Source organism: Nicotiana tomentosiformis, chromosome 7, assembly GCF_000390325.3.
Source record: "Nicotiana tomentosiformis chromosome 7, ASM39032v3, whole genome shotgun sequence".
Classification (NCBI taxonomy): domain Eukaryota; kingdom Viridiplantae; phylum Streptophyta; class Magnoliopsida; order Solanales; family Solanaceae; genus Nicotiana; species Nicotiana tomentosiformis.
Genome location: NC_090818.1, coordinates 9,834,664 through 9,861,210, shown reverse-complemented (window position 1 = coordinate 9,861,210; position 26,547 = coordinate 9,834,664). Strand labels below are relative to the sequence as shown.

General features: G+C 34.2%; 2 protein-coding genes across 2 annotated transcripts; one reads left to right on the top strand and one right to left on the bottom strand.

Moving 5' to 3' along the window:
- Positions 1-2,564: 2,564 nt before the first annotated feature.
- Positions 2,565-8,786, bottom strand: LOC104088031 (uncharacterized). Its single transcript, XM_009592636.4, has 3 exons — positions 8,602-8,786; positions 7,282-7,653; positions 2,565-2,880 (listed from the first exon to the last, which is right to left on the bottom strand). The coding sequence occupies exons 2-3, from the start codon at positions 7,636-7,638 to the stop codon at positions 2,851-2,853; spliced, it is 387 nt and encodes a 128-aa protein (XP_009590931.1). The 5' UTR covers positions 7,639-7,653; positions 8,602-8,786; the 3' UTR covers positions 2,565-2,850.
- An 8,736-nt stretch (positions 8,787-17,522) lies between these two features.
- On the top strand, positions 17,523-24,341 carry LOC104088023 (acetyl-CoA acetyltransferase 2). Its single transcript, XM_009592631.4, has 15 exons — positions 17,523-17,733; positions 18,368-18,429; positions 19,468-19,566; positions 19,676-19,849; positions 19,968-20,073; positions 20,598-20,736; positions 21,173-21,250; positions 21,352-21,417; positions 21,807-21,892; positions 22,274-22,373; positions 22,512-22,622; positions 22,701-22,742; positions 22,998-23,084; positions 23,381-23,486; positions 24,134-24,341. Exons 2-14 carry the CDS (start codon positions 18,393-18,395, stop codon positions 23,468-23,470), a joined length of 1,215 nt encoding a protein of 404 aa, XP_009590926.1. The 5' UTR covers positions 17,523-17,733; positions 18,368-18,392; the 3' UTR covers positions 23,471-23,486; positions 24,134-24,341.
- Positions 24,342-26,547: the final 2,206 nt, after the last annotated feature.

The following is a 26,547-nucleotide window of genomic DNA, read 5'->3' as shown; positions in this document are numbered from 1 at the left end:
CAACTGTTATTGAACCCTAGAAGTGTAATTCGAAGTTTCCTAGGGTGTTCATCAACGCAGTTTTAAAAGGTTTGATTTGGTATTTTTGGCTTTAAAAAATCTGTCAATATTATTTCATACTAAGCTAGCGTTTGACATAAATCTTTTTGAAATTTTAAAAAAAAATTAAGTTATGTTACAAAATAAATTTTGTAATTTAAAGTTGTGTTTAGACATTCATTTTATTTGAGAAAAAAAATTGAAATTTTATGAGTGAGAAGAAAATTTTAGAAGTTGAACTTGAAATTTTTTTTAATTTTTTTTTTATAAAAAATTATCATATTCCATGCAAAAATTTTAATTTTTTTCGAAAAAAAAGTAGCCAAAATTTATGGTTAAATGGGAAATTCGGTCTTTTTATGTGGTTCAATAAATTCGATACACACTTAAAATTATAGTTTGCCAATCAAATTTAGAATATACAAACAAATTGTGAAATTGGCCGAGGATCTATCACAAACAAGTGCACAGATAGTCACTCTCAGGTATGTTATTTAGATATTAGCATGTACTTGTTTGTCCTGAAATTTTAAACTAAAAATATTAACTTCAGGATATTTTTGTCCCGAAAAATTGAACTGAAAAAGTGAAATTCAGGACGCACTACCTAGTGTCATTTCTACTCCTCTTTATCCCATAAGGTAGGGGTATACATTACCTTTTCTAAATAACATATTGTGAAAATATATTTGGTAGGGGTATACATGGGTCGGGTTGATACGGATTTTCTAATTACCAAACCAAACCAATTATATCGGGTTATTAAATCTAAATACCAAACCAAACCAATAAAAGTCAGGTTTTTTAATCTCGATTTTTTACGGATTTTTCGGATTTTTCGGGTTTTTCTTCATAAAGTCTTCATAGCACAAAACGTAAAATTTGTGCTCAAAATATTTCTTTAATCGTAGTAAGACAGAACTATATGAGTTGTTTTTCAATAAAATAACATAAATATGAGATGAGTCATGGCATTGTATTAAAATATTCAACAATAAAGATAATAATAAATATTATTAATAAGACATAATGAAAAAAATATAATTTAAAATTATGACTAATAAGTACTATTATTTACATGACTAACTACTAAAAGAAAAATAAGTTATACATTTTATCTAAACCGTGGAAAAACTAAAAAATAGATATCCAACACTATTTTCATGCCTAATACAATTGAATTGATTGTCTTTTATTAGCATTAGTATTGATTTGATTTTAGTTTAGGATTTATTTGAGTTACTAATATTTATGGACTATAAAACTTATTGGAGCATCCAAAAATTATAAGCCCAAACTTGAAATAATATGTTAAAAGATAAAACTATGAAAAAGTTTAAGAAATATTTATAAACTACACTACCATAAATATTTTTATGTATTAAATATATTTAAAACTTCTATGCATATAATGTCGGGTTTGTTTGATTTCGGTTTAACTTTTTTTAGTTAAAACCAAACCAAACCAAATATGGTCGGATTTTTTTTTCCAACACTAAACCAAATCAAACCAAACCATAGTCGAATTTTTTTTTCTCGATTTGACTCGGATTATCGGGATAGTGCGATTTGTCGGTTTTTATTTGTACACCCCTAATACTGAGTATGTTGTTGCAATCAAATTGTGAAACTGGTTCTTCACACTTGACGATTAAATCAAGCAAAAAAGAAAATAAAGCTAAAATAGATAAAATTAAACCGCAACTTTCTTCCTTTGAAAATAAAAACAAAGAAAAAACATGAGACACAATATTATTAGAAGCCAAATCATGAACTATCAAATTTAAAGTGAATAAAATTTGTCGATATTCAACAAATTAAAGATCTAAAGAAATGCATTTCTGTAACTGAAACATTTCGGAACAAAAATTAATACTCCACTAACTGAAACATTTCGGAACAAAAAAAGTAATAAATGACGACTAATATTCGAAATAGAAGTAGTAAATATCTACTTCCTTTATCTCAAATTATCTATCGTGATTTCTAAAAATAATTATCTTAAATTATTTGTCATTTTAAAAATTCAAGATAAAATTAATTATTTTATTTCTATTTTACCCGAAATAGTAATTGTTCTTGAAGATGAAGATATTACATAAATGGAGTAAATATTCAATGAAAAGAGATCATATCTCAAGACATAAATAAGGGCAAAATAGTCTAAAACCCTTCTAAGTAATATTTTCTCAAGAGACGTGTACACACGACAGATAATTTGAGACAGGGGCAAGGGCAGCCCGGTGCACTATGCTTCCGCTATGCGCGAGGTCCGAGAAAGACCCGAACCACAAGAGTCTATTGTGCGCGGCCTTACCCTTCATTTCTGCAAGATACTGTTTCCACGATTTGCACCCGTGACCTCCTGATCACGTGACACCAACTTTAAAATACCCGAAAACACAGACTGCCACTTAAGGAACTGCTTTCTTCAACCAAGCTACTAAACTTTACTGTCTGGTAAACTTAAAGAGGGCCCTTGAATACCCATACCATGGTTATGGATACAGTATAAGCAGAATCAATTCCAACATGAAATCAAATCTTTAAGAAGGAAATATTATTCTTTGGCAGGGAGAAAGTTAGAAGAAATAAGAAATAGGAAAGACATTTCAAAGTCTCACAACAGAATGGACAGCATGTTTATGATCTAGTACATATCTAATATTCTTGTCAACATACATCAAACAAGAAAGATAGATAGCTTTGCCCCTATTTGAAAATCCATCTATCTGAATTAGAACTCTAATGTCATGTAGTTGATCTAATGCTGAGAAAATGCTCCAACAAGCTAAATGTGAGTAGCTGTGGTCACTGCTTCTTCTCTTCGGCCTTCTTTGGCTGAAAAATTGAAATTAAAATAAAGTTAGAACCATAACCATATAGTATATCATTACGAATAACAAATTTTCAGATAGACAAACTCGTTGTTGGTACAATTAGCTAGCGAAAAGAGATTGTATATGGTCGAAATAGATTTCGGCCTTCGTACAATTGATAGAGGTCGAAACATAATAGATCGAAAAAAGACTTCGTAATATCGAGTCCGAAGAAGGTATGAACGAGCTTCAGATTTCAGGTATAGGTCAAATACCGAGTTCGAAGTCATTATCGAGCTCGGGTCCAAATCGAACTATGATGAGATGATTTCGAGCTTAAGGGGTAGAGACCAACCGATACCGAGCCCGGATCCTGAGTCCACATCGAGCTCTAGAAGCAATACCGACCAGCACCGAGGCCGATCGAGCTCGAGCTCACAGACAAGAGCCGTTGCAAACACACTGAGGGAGAAAATCTCGGCGAAATTAGGGAAAAGTTGATTTATCATGGGTTCTCCACTATGTATTTTTAATTATATATAAAGTAGGATCCTCCACTATAAAGAGGATGGTTACATTTCTGTAGAGGGCAGTTCTTTGGCTTACATTGTAAATTCAAGCACCATACACTTCTATATTGAAGAGTTATTCTTTTAAGATTCAAAAATTGATTCATCTTGCTTAGTCCTAAAAATCATCTTCTTTCCAACCTTGTTTATTTTGCATTCTTTGCAATCCGCATTTGATATTTCTATTTATCCTTACAATTTGTATTAAGCTATACCACATATCCTTAGAACTATATACAAATTAGACTCTATCCGTTTTTCGGGTAAACAGAGACAAAACTTTTCTCTTTATTTTCAGAACCGGTCTCTCTCTATCTCTCTCGAATAGGCAAGAGTCCAATACGGAACAAGGTCTTTACAACTACGAATAATTTCAAATTTGGGGAGCAGGATATTGTATGTGCTAGACATAATTTTCTTAGAAAGCTTAATCATTTTCTAAAAAAGAAAAAGGATGAAAGAGATTTATAATTAATAATATCTCTGGAAAAGGACATATATGTAGTTTTAAATGTCCAAATCTCTTTCATATTCAGAACGAAGCACAGTTTTGGGACAAGCAGAACACAGCAAAAAAATAAAGGAAGTAAAGAGCAGGGAACGATAGGGAAAAGATGAAGCAAAGCAACCCATAGAAATAGACAGACTCGGTGTACAAATGGTCCAAACAGAGGACAACACGACTCAAAATACAGAAATTCAGGAAAATAGACACACATTAGATAGGTGTTTAAGGTACGTTCGAGACCTAAAAGTATTGATCGACTGCATGAGTTTAAATCTGGCGTCCATGGTTCATAAGTTTCAACATCTAAAAGCACATATCTCCTTGTAACAAACACTTCCCATTGCCTTTTCCTTTCAGGAGTCTTGTCTTTTCCTTGTCTTACTTAGCCTTTTCTTGTTCTTTTCTGAAAAAGAGCTCGGGTAACTAAGACTAATCAACCACTTCATGGACAGAATAGAGAGTTTCATTCTATTATGAATAAGAAAGTGTTCCCAGACTGCACGACCAACTTAATGAATGTGCTGTCTTTCAGTAAGCAATATCTTGCAAAGTTTCTAACAAATGATTCAAAAGCTGGGCCCCAAGTTTTCACAAAATAAAAATTGATTTTCTTCCACAAGTTCCGGTCTTTCATACAGCTAAGCGCAAAGCTCCTCAAACATTGCTGAGTTTGAATCAGCATGTGATCTTACATAGTTCTAAAACTTCATGATAAGAGTATTTCGACTCATTCAAGCTCTTTAAAAACTTCTAAAGTACAGGTGCCATGTAACTCATAAAGCTTGGAACCCTGTCCTCACCTCACCGTTCATTGTAACATCCCAGACTTTAGTCAGATTCCCACATTGGCAAAACACAAGAGGGATGTTGGGTATATAACTTAACAAGCTTTAGACCCTAGTGACGCGTTTTAAACCCGTGAGGGCCTTGGCCCAGAGCAGACAATATCAGTAGCGGGCTGGGCTGTTAAAATGGTATCAGAGTCACTCTTGTGTCAGCCTTGCCGATGGTGGGTCAGAGTTCAACTGAGTTTAGGCAAATCCCGGTTAGCCGGGGCAAATCTCAATGCTGAGTCTAGGCGAATCCCATGTGGTGGGGCAAACCTCAGCGAAGACGCTGAGTCCATAAGAGGGGGTGCATGTAACACCCCAGACTTTAGTCAGAGTCCCACATCGGCAAAACACAAGAGGGATGCTGGGTATATAAGTTACAAGCCTTAGACCCTAGTGACGCATTTTAAACCCGTGAGGGCCTAGGCCCAGAGCGAACAATATCACTAGCGGGCTGGGTTGTTACATTCATATCCTGTCGAGATGTCACAGCACATAATTCACCCCTGTGGGCATGTCTTGCTCATTATTTGACACTCTGCATCTAGCATTTAGCTGTTCCGACAGGAGCTTCTAGGGTACTCGCCTTCCTAGACTAGTAACTAGCAATTGATCTTGAAGCATCACAACAAGAGTAACTCTTTTGATGGCAACAAAATCAGTACAACCACCAGGAAATAAATTCGTGCTCTTATCAAATGATCAGCTTAAAAACAGAAAGCTCCTCAAAGTCTCTTATACATTTATTTTAACATAATTTTTCCAAGGGTCTGGTTTTAATCCACAAAGCCCCTCAAAACCATTACATCACTTATATAAAGTAATAAGGGAGATATAAAACCCCTTTATTGGGCAGGAACAAATACAGAATATATGAAAGGGCAATTACAGGAACTCAATAGGAAAATTCCACTAATCTAGAAAACAAAAAATGCTCTCTATTGGGAAATATGCCAAATCTTCTCCTCTCTCCTCTCCGATCTCCCAGGCCACCAACTTTCCCGATGAAGCTCTCTTCTCAGCTTAGTGATGGATTGGAGAATATTTTTTATCTCGGGGGACAAGTCCTTCGAGTTAAGAGATATTAGCGAGGATTATGATAGATGGTTTATTTTCTATGAACGCAGCAGAAGATTTACAAGCAGCATCAAAATCGATGAAAGTAACTTGCGATGAGTTTGCGAAGCTTTGAAAGAAGCAACGCTTAGCACTGGGAATAGATGCAGAAGATGGTGCAGAAGGATACAAGTCTATACATTCAGAGTAATTCAAAATTTCAATATCTACGGGAGGTTCTTGCGAATCGAAACCATTCTAGGGGGAAGGAAATCTGCAATAATAATCCCTGAAAATGACTACAACAGGGGATGGGGGGACATTGCAGATAAAATTTTAAGATCTCTAGGATCTTGCTGGACTAACCGATTAATGTGATTTTAGATCCATCTAAGGTAATGTCTTAGGAAAACAAATGCCCTATTTATGGCCCACGACTATTAGGGGGAAATACATAAGCATATGCCTGGCCTCCGCTGCCTAACAAAATGAGTATCTTGGTTGCATCTCCTTAGGTCCACCTTATTAATGCTAGTTGATTACTTCCCACATGATAAACATACTTTCAGCTCTCTAAGAAGTGCTGTCTCACACATCATTAAAAATTAAAAAAGAAAAGAATACACACATTCACAAACACAGACACAAAGTCACACACATTGGCATAAATTAGAGCTGGGAAACAAACTGTTTCGTCAAAGCAAGGATTTTTTTTTGGATAAGTAGGTCAAAGCAAGCTTTTAATATCAAAGAGAACTGGAAGTGTTATAAATATATCAAAAGTTTTTCTTGCTCTACTATTTATTATGCCACTGATAGTAAGGTTGTGTTCTATACAAATAATCAATTAGGTACACAAATTTCGACTAACTAGTGCAAGAGGATATCTTCATTCTGCTCAAGTTTGTACAAATTGGAAGCACTTCATATTTAGTTTTATGGAGTGGTTGATTCTGATGGGTATTGACAAATGCTAACAAACTAAGAATGGTTCTATTAAACAGCAGAAAACAGCAGTTCCAAAACATGAAATATACCCCAGCAGGTAAGAACAAATAAGTGGATTCAAAAAGAACTAATCAGGGTACAATTATAGAAAATTGGAAATTCCATAGAGTTGTCCGAATTAAGTACATTTTTTGCCACTACATCAGTACACAGTAACAGAATCCTGAATGCAACACCTCTAATACTACAAAAAGTTTCACTTTTTCATCCAATTTTGACAAGCCACTAGAGGATCTCACATATAAACTCTCACATCCCCTTCAAAAATCATATATAAAACAAAACAATAAATTCTCTAAAAATAAGAAAGAGATCAGATTTTTCTACGCATAAAATAAACATAAGCAGGTGAAAAAGAAATGCACACAATATGTTCAACGATTTGCCGCGAGCCGTCGACCACATCAAAATGAAAATCACATAGCAATAATGGAAAAAGGGAAAGCTAGCACCTTTATACCAAGAAATGGTTGTTGGAGCTCTTCATCAGGAATAATAACGGGCCACTTCTCACCAGCTTCACGAAACATCTGTTCAGTCTCAAGATACTGACCCTTCTCAAGAATCATAGTACGGATGTTCTGTGCGGGTGTAGAAGTGGCGTCATAGGTTTGCTCGACTCCGTTGACGAACGTGACAGTGATTTCAGGTGGTTGGTCATCTGTACGGCGCTTGACCTGTACTTGACAGCTTGGATTAGATTCTTTGGCTTTAGGAGCATTACACTGAGCCAAAAACTCCATACATGAAGCTGTGCGTGGGTCTAGGGCATTGAACTGGATCTTCACCTTCGACAAGAACTTCAACATCTTCTCTTTTGCTTCCTAAAAAAGTAAGATGAAAACCTCAATAAGCAAACCTGTCCAAGATTAATTAAATCTTTCAACGTGGACAACAAAATAACCAAAAATGCAACCTTTATTGCTACAACCAAACTAAAATAAAGCATACATCAAGAATACTGAATGTAGATATACACTTTTCTTTAACTTCAAATAATTATATATGTTTCAAGAAGAATGAAAAATACCAGTTAAAGCTGGACATAATACGGTGAACAATAAAGAGAACGCGATACTAAAATATGTTACTAGAAGAAGTCGAGAATAATCAAATCTATCAACGTGAGCGACAAAATAACAAAGATGCAACCTTTATTGCTATAACCAACCTAAAATCAAACATAAACCAAGAATATTGAACGCAGCAGGTATACACTTTTTAACTTCAGACAATTATATATGTTTCGAGAATAATGAACAATACCAGCTAAAGTTGGACTCAATACAGTAGCAGCAAAGAGAATGCCGAGATTAATTAAATGTTTCACGTGGGCAGCAAAATAACCAAAAGATGCAACCTTTATTGCTACAACCAACCTAAATTCAAGCATAAATCAAGAGTACTCCAAAAGATGCAACTTTTATTGCTACAACCAAACTAAAATGAAGCATAAATCAAGAATACTTAATGCAGGTATACTCTTTTTAACTTCAAATAATAGTATAAGTATATGTTTCAAAAAGCATGAACAATACCAATTAAAGTTGGACACACAATATAGTGAGCAACAAAGAGAATGTGATATTAAAAATCTAGGTTTGGGGTTTAAGGAACAAATATAAAGCAATTAAAATAAAGATAAACTAAAAGCACAAATCACAAGCAATAAATGTGAAATTGATGAGATCAGAACACCTGATAATAAGAGGTAATTCTAATAAAAAAATGTGCATCTAAAACTGCAAAATCCTAGTAATGCTTATTCATACCGGCGTTGGGCTCCGGAGCTATCTCATCAACGATTAACTACTTCTCCTCGACGGCTTCTTCTCTGTATTGGAATTGAAAATGCCAAGGTTGCGGGAGTTTTGCAGAAAAAAATATTGGCAAATCTTTCCTTATTCAGTAGCATAAAAAATAGCGGATGGAAGGGTATCCTTTGGTCTATATTTGCAAAATATCTAAAAACTGTGTTAGAATTTAAATACCAACTCGCAACACCCCGTGAAATTTTGAGGAATTTAAGCTGTAAATAGCACGGGCTAGTCAGTTTTCAGACAAATAATTAAAAAATAATCATTATTTGTAAAGTCATTAAAAAAATAATCATTATTTTGCTGCGACATGAAAAATTCCAGCATAATATATTGGAAATTAGTACACCTGTGTATGAACTTCCACACTCCAGCACACGGAAAGTTCCAACATAATATACTGGAGATTGTAGCACCTGACTATGAACTTCCAGCATATTATGTTATACCAGTATATTATGCTGGAACTCCAATATGATGGAAGTTCACATGTAAAAAATTCGAACTCCGGTATATTATGCTGGAATATTTTCCGGATCTTGAACATTGTTTTCGTTCAGATTTATCTTTACATGAAAAGTGGCTAAATTTTGATTACTTTTGAAACTGTGGCTATTTTTCAATTAGTACTTGTAAATCTGACTATTTTTTAATTTCACTCGAATTTAAGGGGACTACCTATTAAACTTAAACTAATTATCCGACTGTACCCACTTGGATAATAATTACTATACATATATATTCCGTATAAAATTATTACTCGTCCACCAATTAAGAAAGTCTTTAAAGGGTTCAGGGGCAATGAACATATACCTAACCCACATGTGATCTTCCTTCCTTCAATCCAAGGTAAGAAACGTTTTATTTCTCTGTTATTGCTTTTATTTTCATAAGTAAAATTGTTTATCTGATAGGCAATATTTTTATGATATTCAAAAAGTAAAATATTGATAAATTAATGGGTGCAGGGAGTAGCAATTTTTATTTAGTTATATGATGATTTTGTGTATACAACAAAAGAGGTTTGCTCAGTATCTACAAATTATGATTCAATTAACTCACTACAAGCATGTAGTTTAATTTTCTCTTGTTGAATGAAATCGTCACCTATTGAATACCTTTCATCGCCACAAAACGCTCTCTCACTCCCTACAAATTTTATATTTTCTCGTCGCTATTTGTTCTAGTCCTAGTCATTTTTCAGAATTTAATTGTGATTTTGGTGTTATTAAATATTGCTTATAGTACCTTCTGGAAGTTCATACTAAAATTTAACTGCACTTGGAGTTAATTTGAGATGATTGAGATCAAAATTTTCAGCTGAAAATCGGAAAAAAAATACAGTTACCCAACAATATACCGCTATATAATACAATATGTTGTAGGAGTATATAGCTATACTGCAACAATAACTTATTATAGTATACAATATACTACAACTGTATATTGTAATAATCGAAGAAGAACGCGGTTATCTAACAGTATACCGCTATGATATACAATATATTGTAGGGGTATATAGCTATATTGCAACAATATTATAGTATACAATATACTATAACGGTATACTGTAATAATATGCAATATACTACAACAGTATGCTGTAATCATATATAATATCCCGTAATAGTATACTTCAACTGCTAGGCGATGCAACAGAAATTGTTTCTGAATCCATATAATTAAACTACAACTCTCTTTTTTGAATTATTTTCAGATCTGATTTTTTGGAATTGTGTGTGTTCTTCAGAATCTACAATTGCTAGTCTATGAGTGTGTGTATCATGTGAGTCCTACAGGAGTGTGAATTGAGGAATCTCAGACTCATTGACACCAATACTAGGGCTGCAAATGTTATAAACACTATCAATCAGCAACTCAAAATCATCATTGTTAGTTGAACTTTAAGTGGTCTCCAGTAGCAGTTCAGGAGCAGGACATTTTTTCTCCTTCAATGGCTTGACGCCTATCAATTTCTCTCTTTCTAGTGAAACCTTAGTATCATCCCGAAATTCTACCATGTTAACATTTATTGCTTCATATTTCTGTCGATCCTTAGAGAGATAGGTTAAATTGTCAAGAGGCTCCACTAACTCCTACATTGGCATTTCATAAAACATCTTTTGCACATGGTCACAATGCACATCTCTCTCATTGTCGAGCCCTTGACTCACCGTTGGCTCCGACAGTAGCTGATTAACAAGATGCCTTTCCCCTTTCAACAGCTCAGCTTTCTCTAACCTATTCCTCTTGGACGAAGCTTCTGGAATCTCAAGTGATGACTCAACAATAATCAAATTATGTTCAGCCTTTGTTAATCTCATCTCTTCGGCAAGAGTTCTGCATTTGCAACATCAATAAAATTAATGGAAACCTAAGTAATAAATTCTGAATCAGTGGATTACTCCATCAATTGTACACTATTCTCCTTGTTATTGCTACTGTTGATACCATCCTCCTCGTCAGTTGGCATTTCATCGAACAATGTGTACGTATATTTTTGAAGACTAGTTTTTCCATACACAACTAATGATGAGGCTTCTATGTCTCGTTCTAATATAGTAGAATCTAGTGTCGTGCCTCCCATAAGAGTAAGACTTTCTCCCAATTGGGCCTCCACGAGGGATGAAAAATTCGATTCACCCGATAGGATATCTTCCCTCTGCTTCCAATTTCCTTCAAATGAATATGAATAGAATTGATATGGATCAACAACGAGTCTTTTGCCTACGACATAACTATTTTTCCACTTATTACAATATCGTTGATACTGTGAATCGATAGAGGCGATGGTGGAGCTTTTAGCAACAATAGGATATGGATTATAATATGTATATAGATGCGAAATGCAGTCACCATATTTCCTCAAACTAGTGTAGTTGTTGTAGATAACACATGCGTAACCTCTAGATGGCTAAAAATTAGAGAAACTAATGGAGAATTTCGATGGTTGGTATGCATACTGAGGACTAATCGAACTAAATTGCTGCTGATACCCACTATAATAAGCCTCATATCTTATATTGCTATAATCATAAGCATATCCTCCATAACCTGGTAAAGTGTTAGGACTTGGAGGGCCACCATATGGGTTGGGAGTGAAATTAGAGACATACCGAGGATTTTGGAACGCCATTAATGGATATCCACAAAGCGAGGATAGTCGCTCTGATACCACTGATGCAACTTTCAATCAGAACAGAAACTGAAAATGGAAATTGAGCTACGGAAGAAGAAAAACTAAGAAAAGCTAAACATATCTTCATTCATGCCATGCCAAATAACTCATACAACGCTAATATATCCTAAAACTAGATATGAACTAGAAGGTAAATAAAGAAAGTAATAAAAGAAAGATAAATGACTAAACTGTAATCATCACTAAAAATTATTATGACCGACTCAACAATCATAGTACTACTCCAAAATCATAAACTACTACTCCTCACAACTGCTTTATTTTTAGATCGTATCACGGAATCTACCGAAATTAACATCAATTGATGGATCTTAACAAAATCTATCGAATGATGTCGATTCCAGCAGGTTACGATCAAGGTTCGAATGAGAAATCCAAAGGTGACAGTGGCGGTTAGGGTTTAGATTTTAATGGTAATGAGACGAGAATGAAGGTTCGATCTTAGTGGGACAGGACATAGGAGGAAAAATGGAGTTGATTGGTGGTGGTTTGAGGTTATTTGGATAACTTTGGCCGGCGGCGAGGATTTCCGGCCAGTGGTTTACGGTGGAGATAGGCGGGGGATGAGAGAGAGAGAGGGCGAGAGATGGTTTGAGAGGTCGTTTTGGGGGTGGGGGTGGTCTCGGACAGTTTCAAGAGAATGGGGAGTGAGTTCCCATCCATTGGATTGGCCAAGATGAAGGGCCAGGATTGACAGAACTTGAAATGGGGTCGCTTGGGGGTTAATGGGTCTGGACCGGGTAACAGCTGAGACCTGGGCTTGGGTTTGTACGTATTTTGTGTTGGGCCGCATGAAAAAGGTCCGATTTAACATTTGAAGGCCGACCAAACCCAATTTTCTTTCCTTTTAGCTTTTGCACAATTATACACTTCAAAAATATCTCAAGCAAATTCTAATTCACAAAATTAGTCTATACACTTGTTCTAGTCTAAAATTATAAAATTTGAATTAACAAATTGATTAACTAAATGAACCTACAAGAATAAAAATGGCTAAATATATTTTTTTGATTTTTATTTTTATGAATACAACTAACATGCAACTAAATGCTAATGATGCAATTAAAATCTAAAAATATAAAGGGTGAAGGATAATATATTTTTTGACTCTCTTATGATTTAAAATGCTTCTAATTATGCTAAAAATGCAGGCAAACACCATAAAAATGCAAACAGCAAAAATAGAGAAAAATCTCTAATAATTCTAAGAAAATCAAAGCTAATTAGAAAATTATTTTTAGGAGTTTATGAGCAATTTTACGCAGGAGAAAAATTACGTGCTCACGGTCGCAGAACTCATACAAGTTCAGAAATTCTGTAAAAGATGACCTGATTCATAGAAAGAACGTGGCTCATAAATTCACAGCAAAATGGGTTGGTGATAAACACCAAACAATCAATCACAAATAATTGTTACCCCTTGTTTGGATGATTGTTACCCGTTGTATCGTATCGTATCGTTATTATAATTACAATGTTTGTTTTGATTGTTATTTAAAATTTATTGTATTGTATTATTAAATCCATTGTTACGTAACAACGAAAAGAGCCATTTTGCGTAACGACCGATTTTGTGTGGTCGAATCGTTACGTATTTTTCTTTTCAATTATACCCCTATTTATTACTTATTAATCTTATTTTACCCTTTCCTTTATTTTATTATTTTAACTCCAAATCTAACCGAGACCTACTGTCTAATCTTCGTTCATATCTCGTAAACGTTTGGTTAGTTCTGCCGCTTCTCTTTTTGTTTCTTCCATCGTTCTACTTTTTTTATTGCTAATAATTTTTAACTTTGTTCTTTAATTAGGTTTATGATATTGTTTCCATGGATTGAATAACTTTATATATATACAAAATAGAACGGGTGATAACTTAGTCGAAAACAGTTGTCTTAAACCACTTATATGAGTCATTATTGATTAAATCTAAATTTTACTGTAATTAAAGATATTTTAATAAATTTATCAGTTACATTACAATACCATACAGTCAAATCAAATAATAAAATATTATTAAATAATATCAAACGATACAATCTATCCAAATATTGCATCCATAAAACTATACAATACAATACAATACGATACATTATGAAACGATGAGTAACAACCATCCAAACAAGCTTTTTGGGAACTCACCATTCTAATTATGGCCCTTTCACTATACTTTTATGGTATACCTTAATGGAAATTTAACCAATGTACTAAACTTTTTATTGTCTTGACTCTTGAGTCTTGACTCATAACCTTAAGATTAAGTCAAGAATGTTTGGCCACTTGTCATAACCCAGAGAAAAAAAAAACACAAGAAACAATTCCGGCTAGCAGAAAACGTAAATAAGTGCTAATTTTTTAGAATTTAAAAGAATAATATAATTGGTAAAAAATAATAACTCCATCCGAACACTTAAAAGCAAAACAAGATCAACGCAATATGACGAGATCGAGCCAAGATTTGAAACTTATAAATTCGGAATCGTAATTCTATTAAATTACTGAATTTTAAATTAATTTATACATATTCAATAAATCTTTTAAAATAAATATAGGTTTGGACCAGAATTATTTTATCCAACCGAATCTATAGCTGACACCTAACTCTGTCCCCGAAAACAATGGGAAAAAATAAAAAATAATCAGATTTACAACTGATCATTAAAAAATGGTCACAATTTCAAAAGTAATCGAAATTTAGCGACTTTTTCATGTAAAAATATAATCTGAACAAAAACATCATTAAAAATTCGAAAAAGTTCCAACATAATATGATGGAGTTCGAAATTTTTGCATATGAGATTCCAATATAATATACTGAAATTTTATAATGTGTTGGAGTTCCAACATAATATGCGGGAAGTTTAAATGGAGGAACTCCATAATCCAACATATTTTGTTGGAATTTTCCGTGCTGGAGTTCCAACATAATATGCTAGAAATTTATACGCAGGAGCTCCATAATCCAGCATATTATTCTAGAATTTTTCATGTTTCAGCAAAAGTTTCAGCAAAATAGTGGCTATTTTTCATTGATTTTATAAACACTAGTTATTTTTTTATTACTAGTCCGAAAACTGAAAGGGCCGCGCTAAGAAAACAACATCATTGTTTAGTTCAAATGCCATTGTTATAGCAGCCCATTTGGACTGCTTGAAGTCAAGAACGGCTACTCTAACTGACCTTTCACTTGATTCTCTTTTGGCATGTCAATATTTAACAAGTGAAGGAAGAAGATAAACATTTTATATAGTTTTCAAATTCCAACACCTTTATATAATACTTTATTAAATAAAGGAGTAGTATAGTACTTTTAAAAATAAGAAGACATATTTCAGTATCCAGAGATCAGAGTGGTTGGTAGATCACTTCCCAGTTCGATGTTTTCTACGTAAGTTGTAGACACCAATTTTGATTTTAAAAGCCGCCCGTGACTTCAGCCTTTTTTTTTTCTTCTTAAATAGTATATATATATATATATATAAATATAAACAACAAACAACAACAACCCAGTATAATCCCACTAGTGGGGTCTGGGGAGGATCGGTATACGATTTTCGATAGACCCTCGGCTCCCTCCTTCCAAGAACTCCCCACCTTCCCCACCTTGCTCCTGGGATGACTCGAACTCACAATCTCTTGGTTGGAAGTGGAGGGTGCTTACCACTACAACAATATATATATATATATATATATATATATATATATATATCAGTTTGCACGCACTTTAATTATTTTATCTAATATTCATTATATTTTTTCAATACGATAAACTCAACAACAATAATAACAACTCCAGTGTAATTTTACAAGTGTGGTTTGGAGAGGGTGATATGTATGCAGACCTTACCCCTGCCTTAAGAAGGTAGAGAGACTGTTTCCGATAGACTCTTGGCTCAAGAAAAGATGAAAAAAGAAAACAGTAGCAACAAGCAGTAACAATCGGAGCGAAAGAAATAACTTGCAGATGCACATAAATTTTAGTGGATCATTTCTATTATTTGTTACAATTTTAGTGGATTTTTACACATAAATTTATGTTACGCGTTAAAAGTTATGGGTTCAGTTGACCCGATATCACAAAGCTAGATACGCTTCTGACAACAGGTAATAATAAAAATCTACGAATAAAAAAATACAAGACAACACTAATACTATTGGTATTAAAAAGAAGAGCGCTCGACTATATATTAACTCTCTACCCTAATTTTCGACCTCACACCTTCTTATTAAAGGTCATGTCCTTGATAAACTGAAACATCAATACGATAAACTTAGCTCATCAAAATTTAAACACATAAAAAGAAATTACCTAAACTTTTGTGTATATATTGAAATGACTCTACTTTTTTTCCTATTCTCGTTTGAACAGATGGCATTGGCGGATATATCTATGATGAAGATACCATATTTTGTACCTTTATGAAAACTAAAAAGGGGTTAAATCGCAATAAATATGATTTCTATGAAAGAGAAAGACATAAATACTACTAAAAAATTACATATGTGGGACTGATGAGTTAATTTTTCACTCTTATGTCACTATTTATCTTGAGCCGACTATCTAAAATATTCTTTCCAAAAATATATACATACTATTTTTGCAGAATCCAATACACATTCGACTATATTTTTGAAAAGTCTGAGCAACATAGATTACTATTGATATGAAATTTATTCAAAAGAATTTCATTTAAACTAAACCAAGGCATTCAATTTGAAATAGAGAAAATAACATTTCAAATATTTTTCTCCCACGTTCAATCTGATGATTGTTCTTTAAAGTCTTTTGGGACTATAACTGTTCTGGGCCTCTCACTGATCAGAAGGAACTTTTCGAACACATTTTCTTTTTCAAAATATTGTGGTGTTCGGATTGGTCTATCATAATTATTTATCATTTTATTTTTTTTGTTAAATGGTTAGAGATCTATTTTTCCATAGAAAAGGTAAGGGGAGACGACAAATTCTGTTACTACATTATTATTATTATTGCAGGAAATTTATTACCGGAAATCGTTAATTTATTAATGTACTAGTAGCAACGAGTATTTTAAAAGGTGTTTTCGGGGCGATGCGCACCAAAAACGTCCCGAGGCGATGGTGTGGGGCGAAAGTCTCAAGAGGCGTACGTGAGACGCGTTTTTTTAGTGAGGCGTAAGCCTCAGAAACTTTTTTAAATTAAAATAAAATTTGTTGAATAAATCATTCATATAATATCCAAATTCTCAAAATTCAGTTTGGTAATTACTCAAAAGTTTTAAAAAAGCAACTGAAATGTATTAAATTTAAAAGTCAAGACCTTTTTTATTGATTGAAACCCTAATTATGGTCTTTCTCAATTCTTTATCTTGTCCGCTAGTCTGCCAATATCTCCAAAAAATAACGAATATTCAATTTTATTTTTTACAAATACAAAGAGAACTTCATTCTCCTTCATAGCAGCAAATTCGAAGTTCAAATTACAGGTTAGCCATCCTTTTTGTTCCTCCATATATAAAATTTTATTATTTTCGACTCAAATTACTTGTGTTTCTAAGTAACGTATAATAAATTATTTTGATTAGTTTTTTGTGGGAATGAAGCACATTTAATCTATAATGTCATTTATTTCAAAACCAAAAAAAAAATGAGGGGCCAGTCAATTAAGCCGGTCCAGGATTTTTTATTTTTTATTTTTATGCTCGTGCAGCCCCTCCGTTGTCCCAAACACTACACTGCTTCTGCTACTAATAACTAACAACCCTGCTCCCTGTCCACCCCCACCCCCCCGCTCAAATACCCCTACTCCTACTCGCCATCTATATATATCCGCAGTTTCTGTTGGACCTTCGTATTTGTAGTTTTTTCTTGCTCTCTGTCTTTGTGCTTTCCTCCATTGACGCTCAGAGGTAATTTCACTTTGCTAATCATCCCCTACAAACAACATTTCTCAATTTGCATCTCTATTTTTTCCCTGTTTATTTCTGTGTTTCGAATTTAATGTTCAAATTCATACGTATTCCATGCAAATTCATGCTTTCATGTTTTAGTTTTTGATTGAATTTTGAGTTTTTATTTGTTTTCTAGTTTAGATCTGCGATCGAATCAGTTGAAGCAACTATAGATTTACAGTTTTCAGTGGATCATTTGAGCATTTTCTAGATCTAATTACGTCACAATTGCTGTTTATTTTTTAGTGTCATTTAATATGCTGCTCATATAAAGGAAATAGAAAAAAGAAAAAAAAAATGCTTTAAGACATATTTCATAATCCTTTTCTTTCTCTCCGTTCCCTAGCTACCTGAGCTCCCGCCAAACAGTATCAGCTATTTTTCCTTTCTCGTTGGAATGACTTGACTGTCCTCATTAATCGACGAAGTTTTAGGTGCCAAAGATAGTAGCTCATGCTTATGCTATGATTTGATATAATAATCTGAAATTTCTGCAATTTTTGGGTCAAATGATTCATGCTTTTGCTACGATTCGTGCATGCTTATGCTATGATTTGATACAATAATTTTTGATTGTTTTTTATTGAAACAGACATCCATCTTTATACATATTCACAATGGCTCCAGCTGCAGCAGACTCCATCAAGCCTAGAGGTAACACATTTGTTATCTTAGCACCTCACGTAGAATATGTGTAGACTGTTCTGATGTAAAAAATAGCAAATCGATTTAGCGATGATGTGATTGCAGTATGAGATCTCTGTAAAAATGATTTTCATGGTGTACTCGTGTTATTAGGAGCAGGGCTGTTCTTTGGTCCTAAAGCAATTCGCATGCAAAGATCAACTCTTTTATGCTTAAGCAAGAACTTAGCACTTTCTTCACTTGTGTTTTTTTTTTTTTTTTTTTTGCGTAAAATTTAAAATTAGAAAAACTGACTTACTGTAGACAGTGTTTAGGAAACAATCATTTGATTTCTATTTGGAGGATATTGTCTTCTGTAGATAAACAGGAAAAAGAAATATTTTATCTATCTCATTGTTTTCAACGTTCCTAATAAACTGAAACTGTGATCATTGCTATAAGTCTGTCTTACCATGAGAAATAGGTGTGTCTGACTTTAGTTTTTGCTCCTATATGTGGATTTCATTCAGCAAGTCTTTATTTTGCATTGTAAGTTGTATATACACGAAACGCGGAAGCTTCAAATGCACGTTTCAAGGTTCACTTGTATTCAGTTACTTAAAACAGACTTTAAATAGATAGGACGGTGCGGAAAAAAGTCACTTAAAACGGGAAAAAACTAAAATTGCTAGTTAAAACCTTTACAACGGAATGTTCTTACTACTTTTATTTTATGTAGTATGTGCCGTGGAGTCCAATACTGATAGCACATCTTAATCTCCTTTCCAAAACCATAACTTCTCTACTGGAGTTCCCAGTACAGAGGACTCAAACAGTTGATTCCAACTTATTTGGTATAGAGGCCTAGATGATCGATTGATAAAAGTCTCCATTGTCAAAAACAGTAATTTCATTATGTTTGATGTCTCTCATCCTTTTATCTGATGAATTGGTGCAGAAGATAGCTGGATCTATGCTTATTTAGATTTGGTTTGCTATGTCATGAAAAAAAAATTCCAAACTGTTCGCTCTGATAATTGCTCATTCTTTGTGCTTTAATGTGAACAGATGTTTGCATTGTTGGTGTTGCCCGTACTCCAATGGGAGGCTTCCTTGGTTCTCTTTCTTCGCTGTCAGCGACCAAACTTGGATCAATAGCCATTGAGGGTAGGACTCTAGCTATTTTACACTGTTATTTCATTTGTGAAAACCCCCGATCACTGGCAATTGCAATTTCGTTGAGTTTCAATTAATCTCTCTATTCTTTGAACTTTAGGTGCTCTTAAGAAAGCTAATGTTGATCCATCACTAGTAGAAGAAGTATTCTTTGGGAATGTCCTCAGTGCAAACCTGGGACAGGCTCCTGCTAGGCAAGCAGCATTAGGTGCAGGAATACCCAATACAGTAGTTTGTACAGCTGTGAACAAAGTCTGTGCATCTGGATTGAAAGGTGTGCACCTTCCTGTTATATTGATTTCCTAGAGACCTCTTCCCCCTTTTACAACTGTTATGTGAGTGAAAGAGGTGGTATTCATTTCTGACAAGATATAATTCTTATGGCTTTGCAGCAACTATGCTTGCAGCTCAAAGTATCCAGTTGGGCATCAATGATGTTGTGGTGGCTGGTGGAATGGAAAGCATGTCCAATGTTCCGAAATACATTGCAGAAGCAAGGTTTGCGTTCTTCAAGAGTCGAATCATTGTGCTACTACATTTTGTTTGAGCTGTGAAGCCCCTAGTCTCCCCTAAGCAAAGAAGGATATTGATACAGTTGAAACTTTTTTTCGAATGACGGACTTTACAAAGAATGATGCCCTTTCCCAATTTTTTCCCACATTCCTTAGGCACATCTTATAGTAATGTCTACAACTTCATACCTACCCGTGTTGTGATTCAACAATGTACACATGTCCCCAATTCTTAATAAGCCTAACAATTGCAAAGCCAGCTCGTATTGCTCTTGACCAGCTTTCCTCACTTCTTATTTTTCATGCTTCCACCTAAACCAGTTTATGATCTGTTCTTTGTCAGCCAAATTTTTTTTAACCTCTCCCCACCGAGTTTTATATGGTTATTTATTGTTTGAAACATGGTAGACTGTTGCGCTGGTCACTTGTATTTTTGCCTTTGAAGAAGTTCTGATTAGTTATGGTACTTCAATTCTGTGTTATCAATACCCTTCATTGCCATGATTGCAGGAAGGGATCTCGTCTTGGACATGATAGTCTTGTTGACGGAATGCTTAAAGATGGTTTGACTGACGTATATAAGGATTGTGGTATGGGAGTTTGTGCAGAAATATGTGCCGAAAATCATAAAATCACAAGAGAGGAGCAGGTTTGTCTTTTTCACACGTCTTTGCTTTTACTTGATGTGCTGCAAGGTCGGCTTTGATTTTAACTCTGACGTATAGCTTTGTCTGCTCTTGGTTTATCTAATTTTTGCTTATATGCCAATTCCTTGCTATCTTTCCTTTTGCTTTGTTTTGATGTTTAAAAATAGATTCCACCATTTGAAGAAGGTTCCGCTTTTGTGAGAATCAATTAAAGGTTCCGATACATGCTGTCCCCCACTTTTCTAATTTCTCTTTTTATTTTTTAATATGAAGTTGAACCCTTTAGATTATCTATCTTACCACACTCCTCATATTTGAAACCAAAGTAAAGTAGCATTCTGTTTTTTCTTTGATATCAGCCATCTGCTTTGTAAATTTGCTGAAAATCTTTTTATTTTCTGAAGGAGTCCAGTACTTATGTCTCACTCATATATGCAGGATGACTATGCAGTTCAAAGTTTTGAACGTGGCATCGCTGCTCAGGAAGCTGGTGCTTTTGCATGGGAGATTGTGCCGGTAATATGACTTGCTCTTGGTCTCTAAATATTGCTCCATACTCAAAAAATGCATGTTACAGTTTGTTTGTCGCTGTTCTGACGAATCCTGACAATTTGCAGGTTGAGGTGCCTGGGGGAAGAGGAAAACCATCCATTATTGTTGATAAGGATGACGGTCTAGGAAAGGTGAGTACATTGAGTTGGCTTTTTGTCACTCAAAGCAAAACAAAATGACATACATGCTTTGTTCTTCACATCTTCTCTTCAAGTATCAAGTCCTCTTTGATACTTAATTTACTGAACCTCAGACCTACTTGGATGAGGAGAAGTAGAATAGCTAGAAGTGAATATTAAATGCAGCATAGAAATCACTTTAATTTCTTTTTTAGCGGGATTAAAGAATATTAGGAATAATTACATAGTACCCCATCTTTATGCCTTCGGGGCACCAAAAGGATCAGATATGTGAATTTACTTTTTTGGCACTTAAGATGTTCATGATATAGTCACGTGCATTTATAGTGCTTGTCGTCTCCTGCCTTTGTCACACATATAATTTTGTTTCCGTCTTGCAGTTTGATGGTGCAAAATTGAGAAAACTCCGACCAAGTTTTAAGGAAAAGGATGGTACTGTGACTGCTGGTAACGCTTCTAGCATAAGGTTTGTGGACTTAATTTTGTTCTGCTAGTTCTCACATGTTTAACAAAAACTGTTTGTTAACCTAACAAACAAATGCATCTCCTACTCCAATACATTTTAACTACTCTAAATATTACTTGCACTATCGATCTCTCTGAAAGTACTGCATCGCAAAATATAGCTGATAAAGATCACCTAATTACAGTAACAGTATTTTTACATTTCTGGTTCCTTTTGAAAAGTGAATATATTACACTTTGCATCCATAGAGGGAGTGAAGTTATTCTAGTCATCTACTACGCTGCCTTAAAAACATTTTTTAAGAACTAGCTACAGAACTTCAAAAGATTCTTGGTCTTCCTTTCTTTAAAATTAATGGCAAGTGAAATCTTTCGTTTTCAGTGATGGAGCTGCTGCATTGGTCTTAGTAAGTGGAGAGAAGGCGATAAAACTTGGACTAAATGTGATTGCAAAGATCAGTGGCTATGCTGACGCTGCTCAGGTACTTTATCTTTGAGTAAAGATTTAAGGCTACCCTCCAAATAAAATACTAGTATTAATGGATAATATATCTTTTTGTCTCCTGTTCTGGTGGATAGACTTGCACTCTTGATGTTCAAATTTGAATTAAATCTTGCAGGCACCTGAATTATTCACAACTGCACCTGCTCTAGCAATTCCAAAAGCTATCAAAAGTGCTAGCTTAGAGGCTTCTCAAATTGACTACTATGAAATTAATGAAGCTTTTGCTGTATGCACTCTTACCTAGTTCTTTTAAACTAGCATGCTTTATTTGTGTGAGCACCTTCCTTAACAGATCTGCTTGCAGGTGGTATCTCTTGCAAATCAAAAGCTGCTTGGTCTTAATCCAGTAAGTTCACTATCTCTCCAATAGGCTGTATTATTGAGATTCAAAATTTGTTACTCTCTTCAACCTCGGGTTTTTTTCAGATGGGATCTATTTATTTTTAGAAAACTAATTTGCAGTATATGCTTTTATGTAAAAATGGAACAAGGATAAGATACATAAAGGCATAAATTATTTGGTTTGCAGTACTTTATTTAGTATGGCAACAAGCATGGAATGATCCGTACAATGAAGTAACGTTTTGGTTTGTTCACTCAGGAAAAAGTTAATGTACATGGTGGAGCTGTATCTTTGGGGCACCCTCTTGGATGCAGTGGAGCTCGTATATTGGTTACACTTCTTGGGGTATGTGTTATTACTGCAATACATAACTATTATTGGAATAAGATTATAAATGTTAAGAACATAGCCATTCCCCTGCTCTCTTAAATTTTTCGTCCTTTATTCTGCTAACCATGAAATCTATGAACTGGAATCCCCCAACTTTTACTTTTGGTTCTTGTCATAAATTTTTGGGTTTTTAGTTAAATGGTTGCTTCTTGTAGTTCTTAATATGATCTTGTCTCCTATTCATGGTTGTTGAAAATTTATCATCCTTTTGATGTTTGTTTCACATCCATTTTCCCAATGTGATGTTTCAGGTATTGAGACAGAAAAACGGCAAATATGGCGCTGCTGGTGTTTGCAATGGCGGAGGAGGTGCCTCAGCCCTTGTCCTAGAGCTTGTGTAATCCTTGTTGGCTTTTGGTAAGTCTGAAGATTGGGAACTCATTTGAGAATTAAGTTTACCAATGTGATATTGGATATATACTATCCTTGCATTTGCTGCTATGGATTTCAGAGGTGCTCTGATCGATTTTCAACCGGTTAGCGAATGGTAATTAGAATCGGAATAGTATGTAAGGGATGTTTATTAAGATAACCACAATTCCAGAGCTACTTGCTTTAATAAGGGTTCTCCAAAATTTCACCAGTCAATTAACAACTGAATTCATGATCATCTTTTTTGTTCTTCAAATAAAATTAGAGCAGCTGTACAATGTAGTTACTGGTGCTGTTAAACATTGAAAAACAATATCTCCTTGACTCACAACATAAGCTAAGAAATGGTTAAATCGCTAGGGGATTGCTCATTGAATTGCCATCTCTTGTCCTTGTCCCTCCGCCACACCCCTTCCCACCTACAACCAGAGAGGGCAGTCTGGTGCACTAAGCTCCCGCTATGCGCGGGTCCGGGAAGTGCCTTCCCACCTCCAAGGCTCCAACCAAAAAAAAAAAAAAAAAAGAAACATCCCTTTGCGGAGAAATAGAGCAATAAAAAGTTCTAAGTACAAGCCTTATCACTTGCATTGGAGTCATTTTTTAGTTGCCTTAGCAATTGCTTCCATTTGCAGGTTACATGGTGCTTGCGGTGGATTAGAAGTGGCGGTGCGCCTTCAGCCAGAGATGATTGTGCAACCTCTGTTTTTTTTTTCTTTTTCCTTGTTAGTGTTCTTTCAATTTGTATTCTTCCTAAATAAATGAAAGTTGCTTCTTCAGAGTTAAAGACAGATATCCCCTCTCCCCTCTCCCGATTTCAGCAATCCAATTGCATTCCTCATAGCACTTAATCCTCACAATATTTGCAATATTTTCATGTGTAGGCAATATAGTGTCCACATTTGTTACATGAAAAAAAAGGAGTTCATTAGTGACTTTACATTCACTAGATAGAAGTTCTATCGCCATAACCTTATCAGACCACGACAAAAGACTGAGGATTCCATAGAGTTGCATTTCATTTTTCCAGTTGTAAGTAACAACTGTCACGTCCTTAGTCTTGAACTAAGCGTACATTCGGCATTTGACAACTTATTTACGATCTTACACAATTCGGTCATGATCTTGCTATGCCAAGTCAGCCTAAAATACACACTCAAGATCGCTAAGGGAATGTTAGATAAGAAAGACAAAGAGAAATTTGCCAAATGAAACTTTTTATTGTATAGAACTTGATTATTTTGCTTGATGAATTATAAATGAATGACCCCCTTTATATACTAGTCTCCTAGGGGCTAATATATAAATATTAATTGTTACACAAGTTCTTAATATTTACAAGATAAGGCTTTCTCTAGAACTCTCTACAAATCTAGAAGATTCCAAGGATTTTTCTAGCAAATCCATAGGTATCTAAGGTTTTCCTACGGAAATGTCCATACTTCTCTATAATCTTCTCACAAATGCTAGCATTCCCTCATATGTAAGCTTTCAAGCATTAATATATGCCAAATGGCACATACGTGGCATGGTGATGTGGTGAATCATGACACAACTATGTATATCCAGTAACCGGTATAAGAAGATGTTCATAGTTAGCTAATGCATCATAAAAAAAGAATTGAATTTCAATAGCTTGCAAACTACTGTATATATAAAAAATCACCTGCTTTTTGCAAGGCCTCCGCTCATGTCATACAACTCCAACTAGCTCTTAAAAGAAGATTTACAATATCCTAAGGCTCTTGTACACAAATTTATTTTTATTTTTCCTAAGGGTCTTTTGGAAATAATATTTTTGTCTTCTTGAAAGTAGGGGTAAGATTTGCGTACATATTAACCTCCCCATACTCCACTTGTGCAATTATACTGGGTCTGTTGTTGTTGTTGTTGCCGTCTTGTATATTAATTTGGAATTATTAATGAAAATAGCAGCTAAAATCATAGGAAAACCATTAATTTTAGCCAGCTAAGTATGAGATGTCCATTGGTGTCGTCCTCACCCCCGTTTAGAAAAACAAAAAGAAGCATCAATAAATTACACGGAATTGCAGACATTATATCCTTAAATTACAAATTCCTATGTCATTGAAGTAAACAAATCAAAGTGTTACTCCAAGAAAGTGGTAACCAAACAAGAGGATCCAGTTGTAAAGAGAAAAATACCATAAACTATTTATGGCCTATATATCAACTTGTAGTATAGAGGCTCACAATCTTAGCCTCGACCCTTGTGTTCCAGCTATGTAATCTTTATGGGGTTTCCATCACAATATGCACCACGCTTCCGCCCTTGTGTTCTGGCATGCGTATTGAATTCCTGACTATTTATGATAATATAATATCGTTTTCTAAGATATATTTATTTTTACTCCGTTCATTTTTAGTTATCAAATATTTTAAAAATAATATTTTATTTTTATTTGTCACTTTTTCATATATAAAGAGAAAAATATTTTATTTTTCTTATTTTGTCATTAACATTAATTACTCATTCCAAATTATTTTCCAAATCTATTAAGACTATACACCAATTAATATGAGTATGAGTATCATGATAAATTATGCATTTTATTTATTATTTCTTAAGAAGTGTGCAAAACCAAAGTCAATAGTGGACAAGTAAAAAAGAATAAAGAAAATACTTTTTAATTAGGTTGTTTAAAAATTGGTTTTTTCTTCGATAAGATTTTCTTCAATATTCAGTACATTTTTCCTATCCGATCACTCTAAAAGGTGGACACTTTTCATTAAAATAAAAGAGTTCATATTCTTTTTATCGATTAACTTTCGGCTCCTTATTGAACCAGAAAAGAAAAGTATTTGATTCTTATTTTAACATATTCCTATTTAGTCGAATTAAAACATTTAAATTAGAAAGAAATGAATAATTAGCTTTCGCATTTATGTCAAATTAAGACAAGTGAGACTTGCTTTAATGTTCGAGCACCTCCATCACTAATCCATGGATTAAAGGTTTGGGTCATGTGAAGATAAATAGACAATAAAAACTTACATAAAATCAATGTTAATACTAAATTAGTGTATG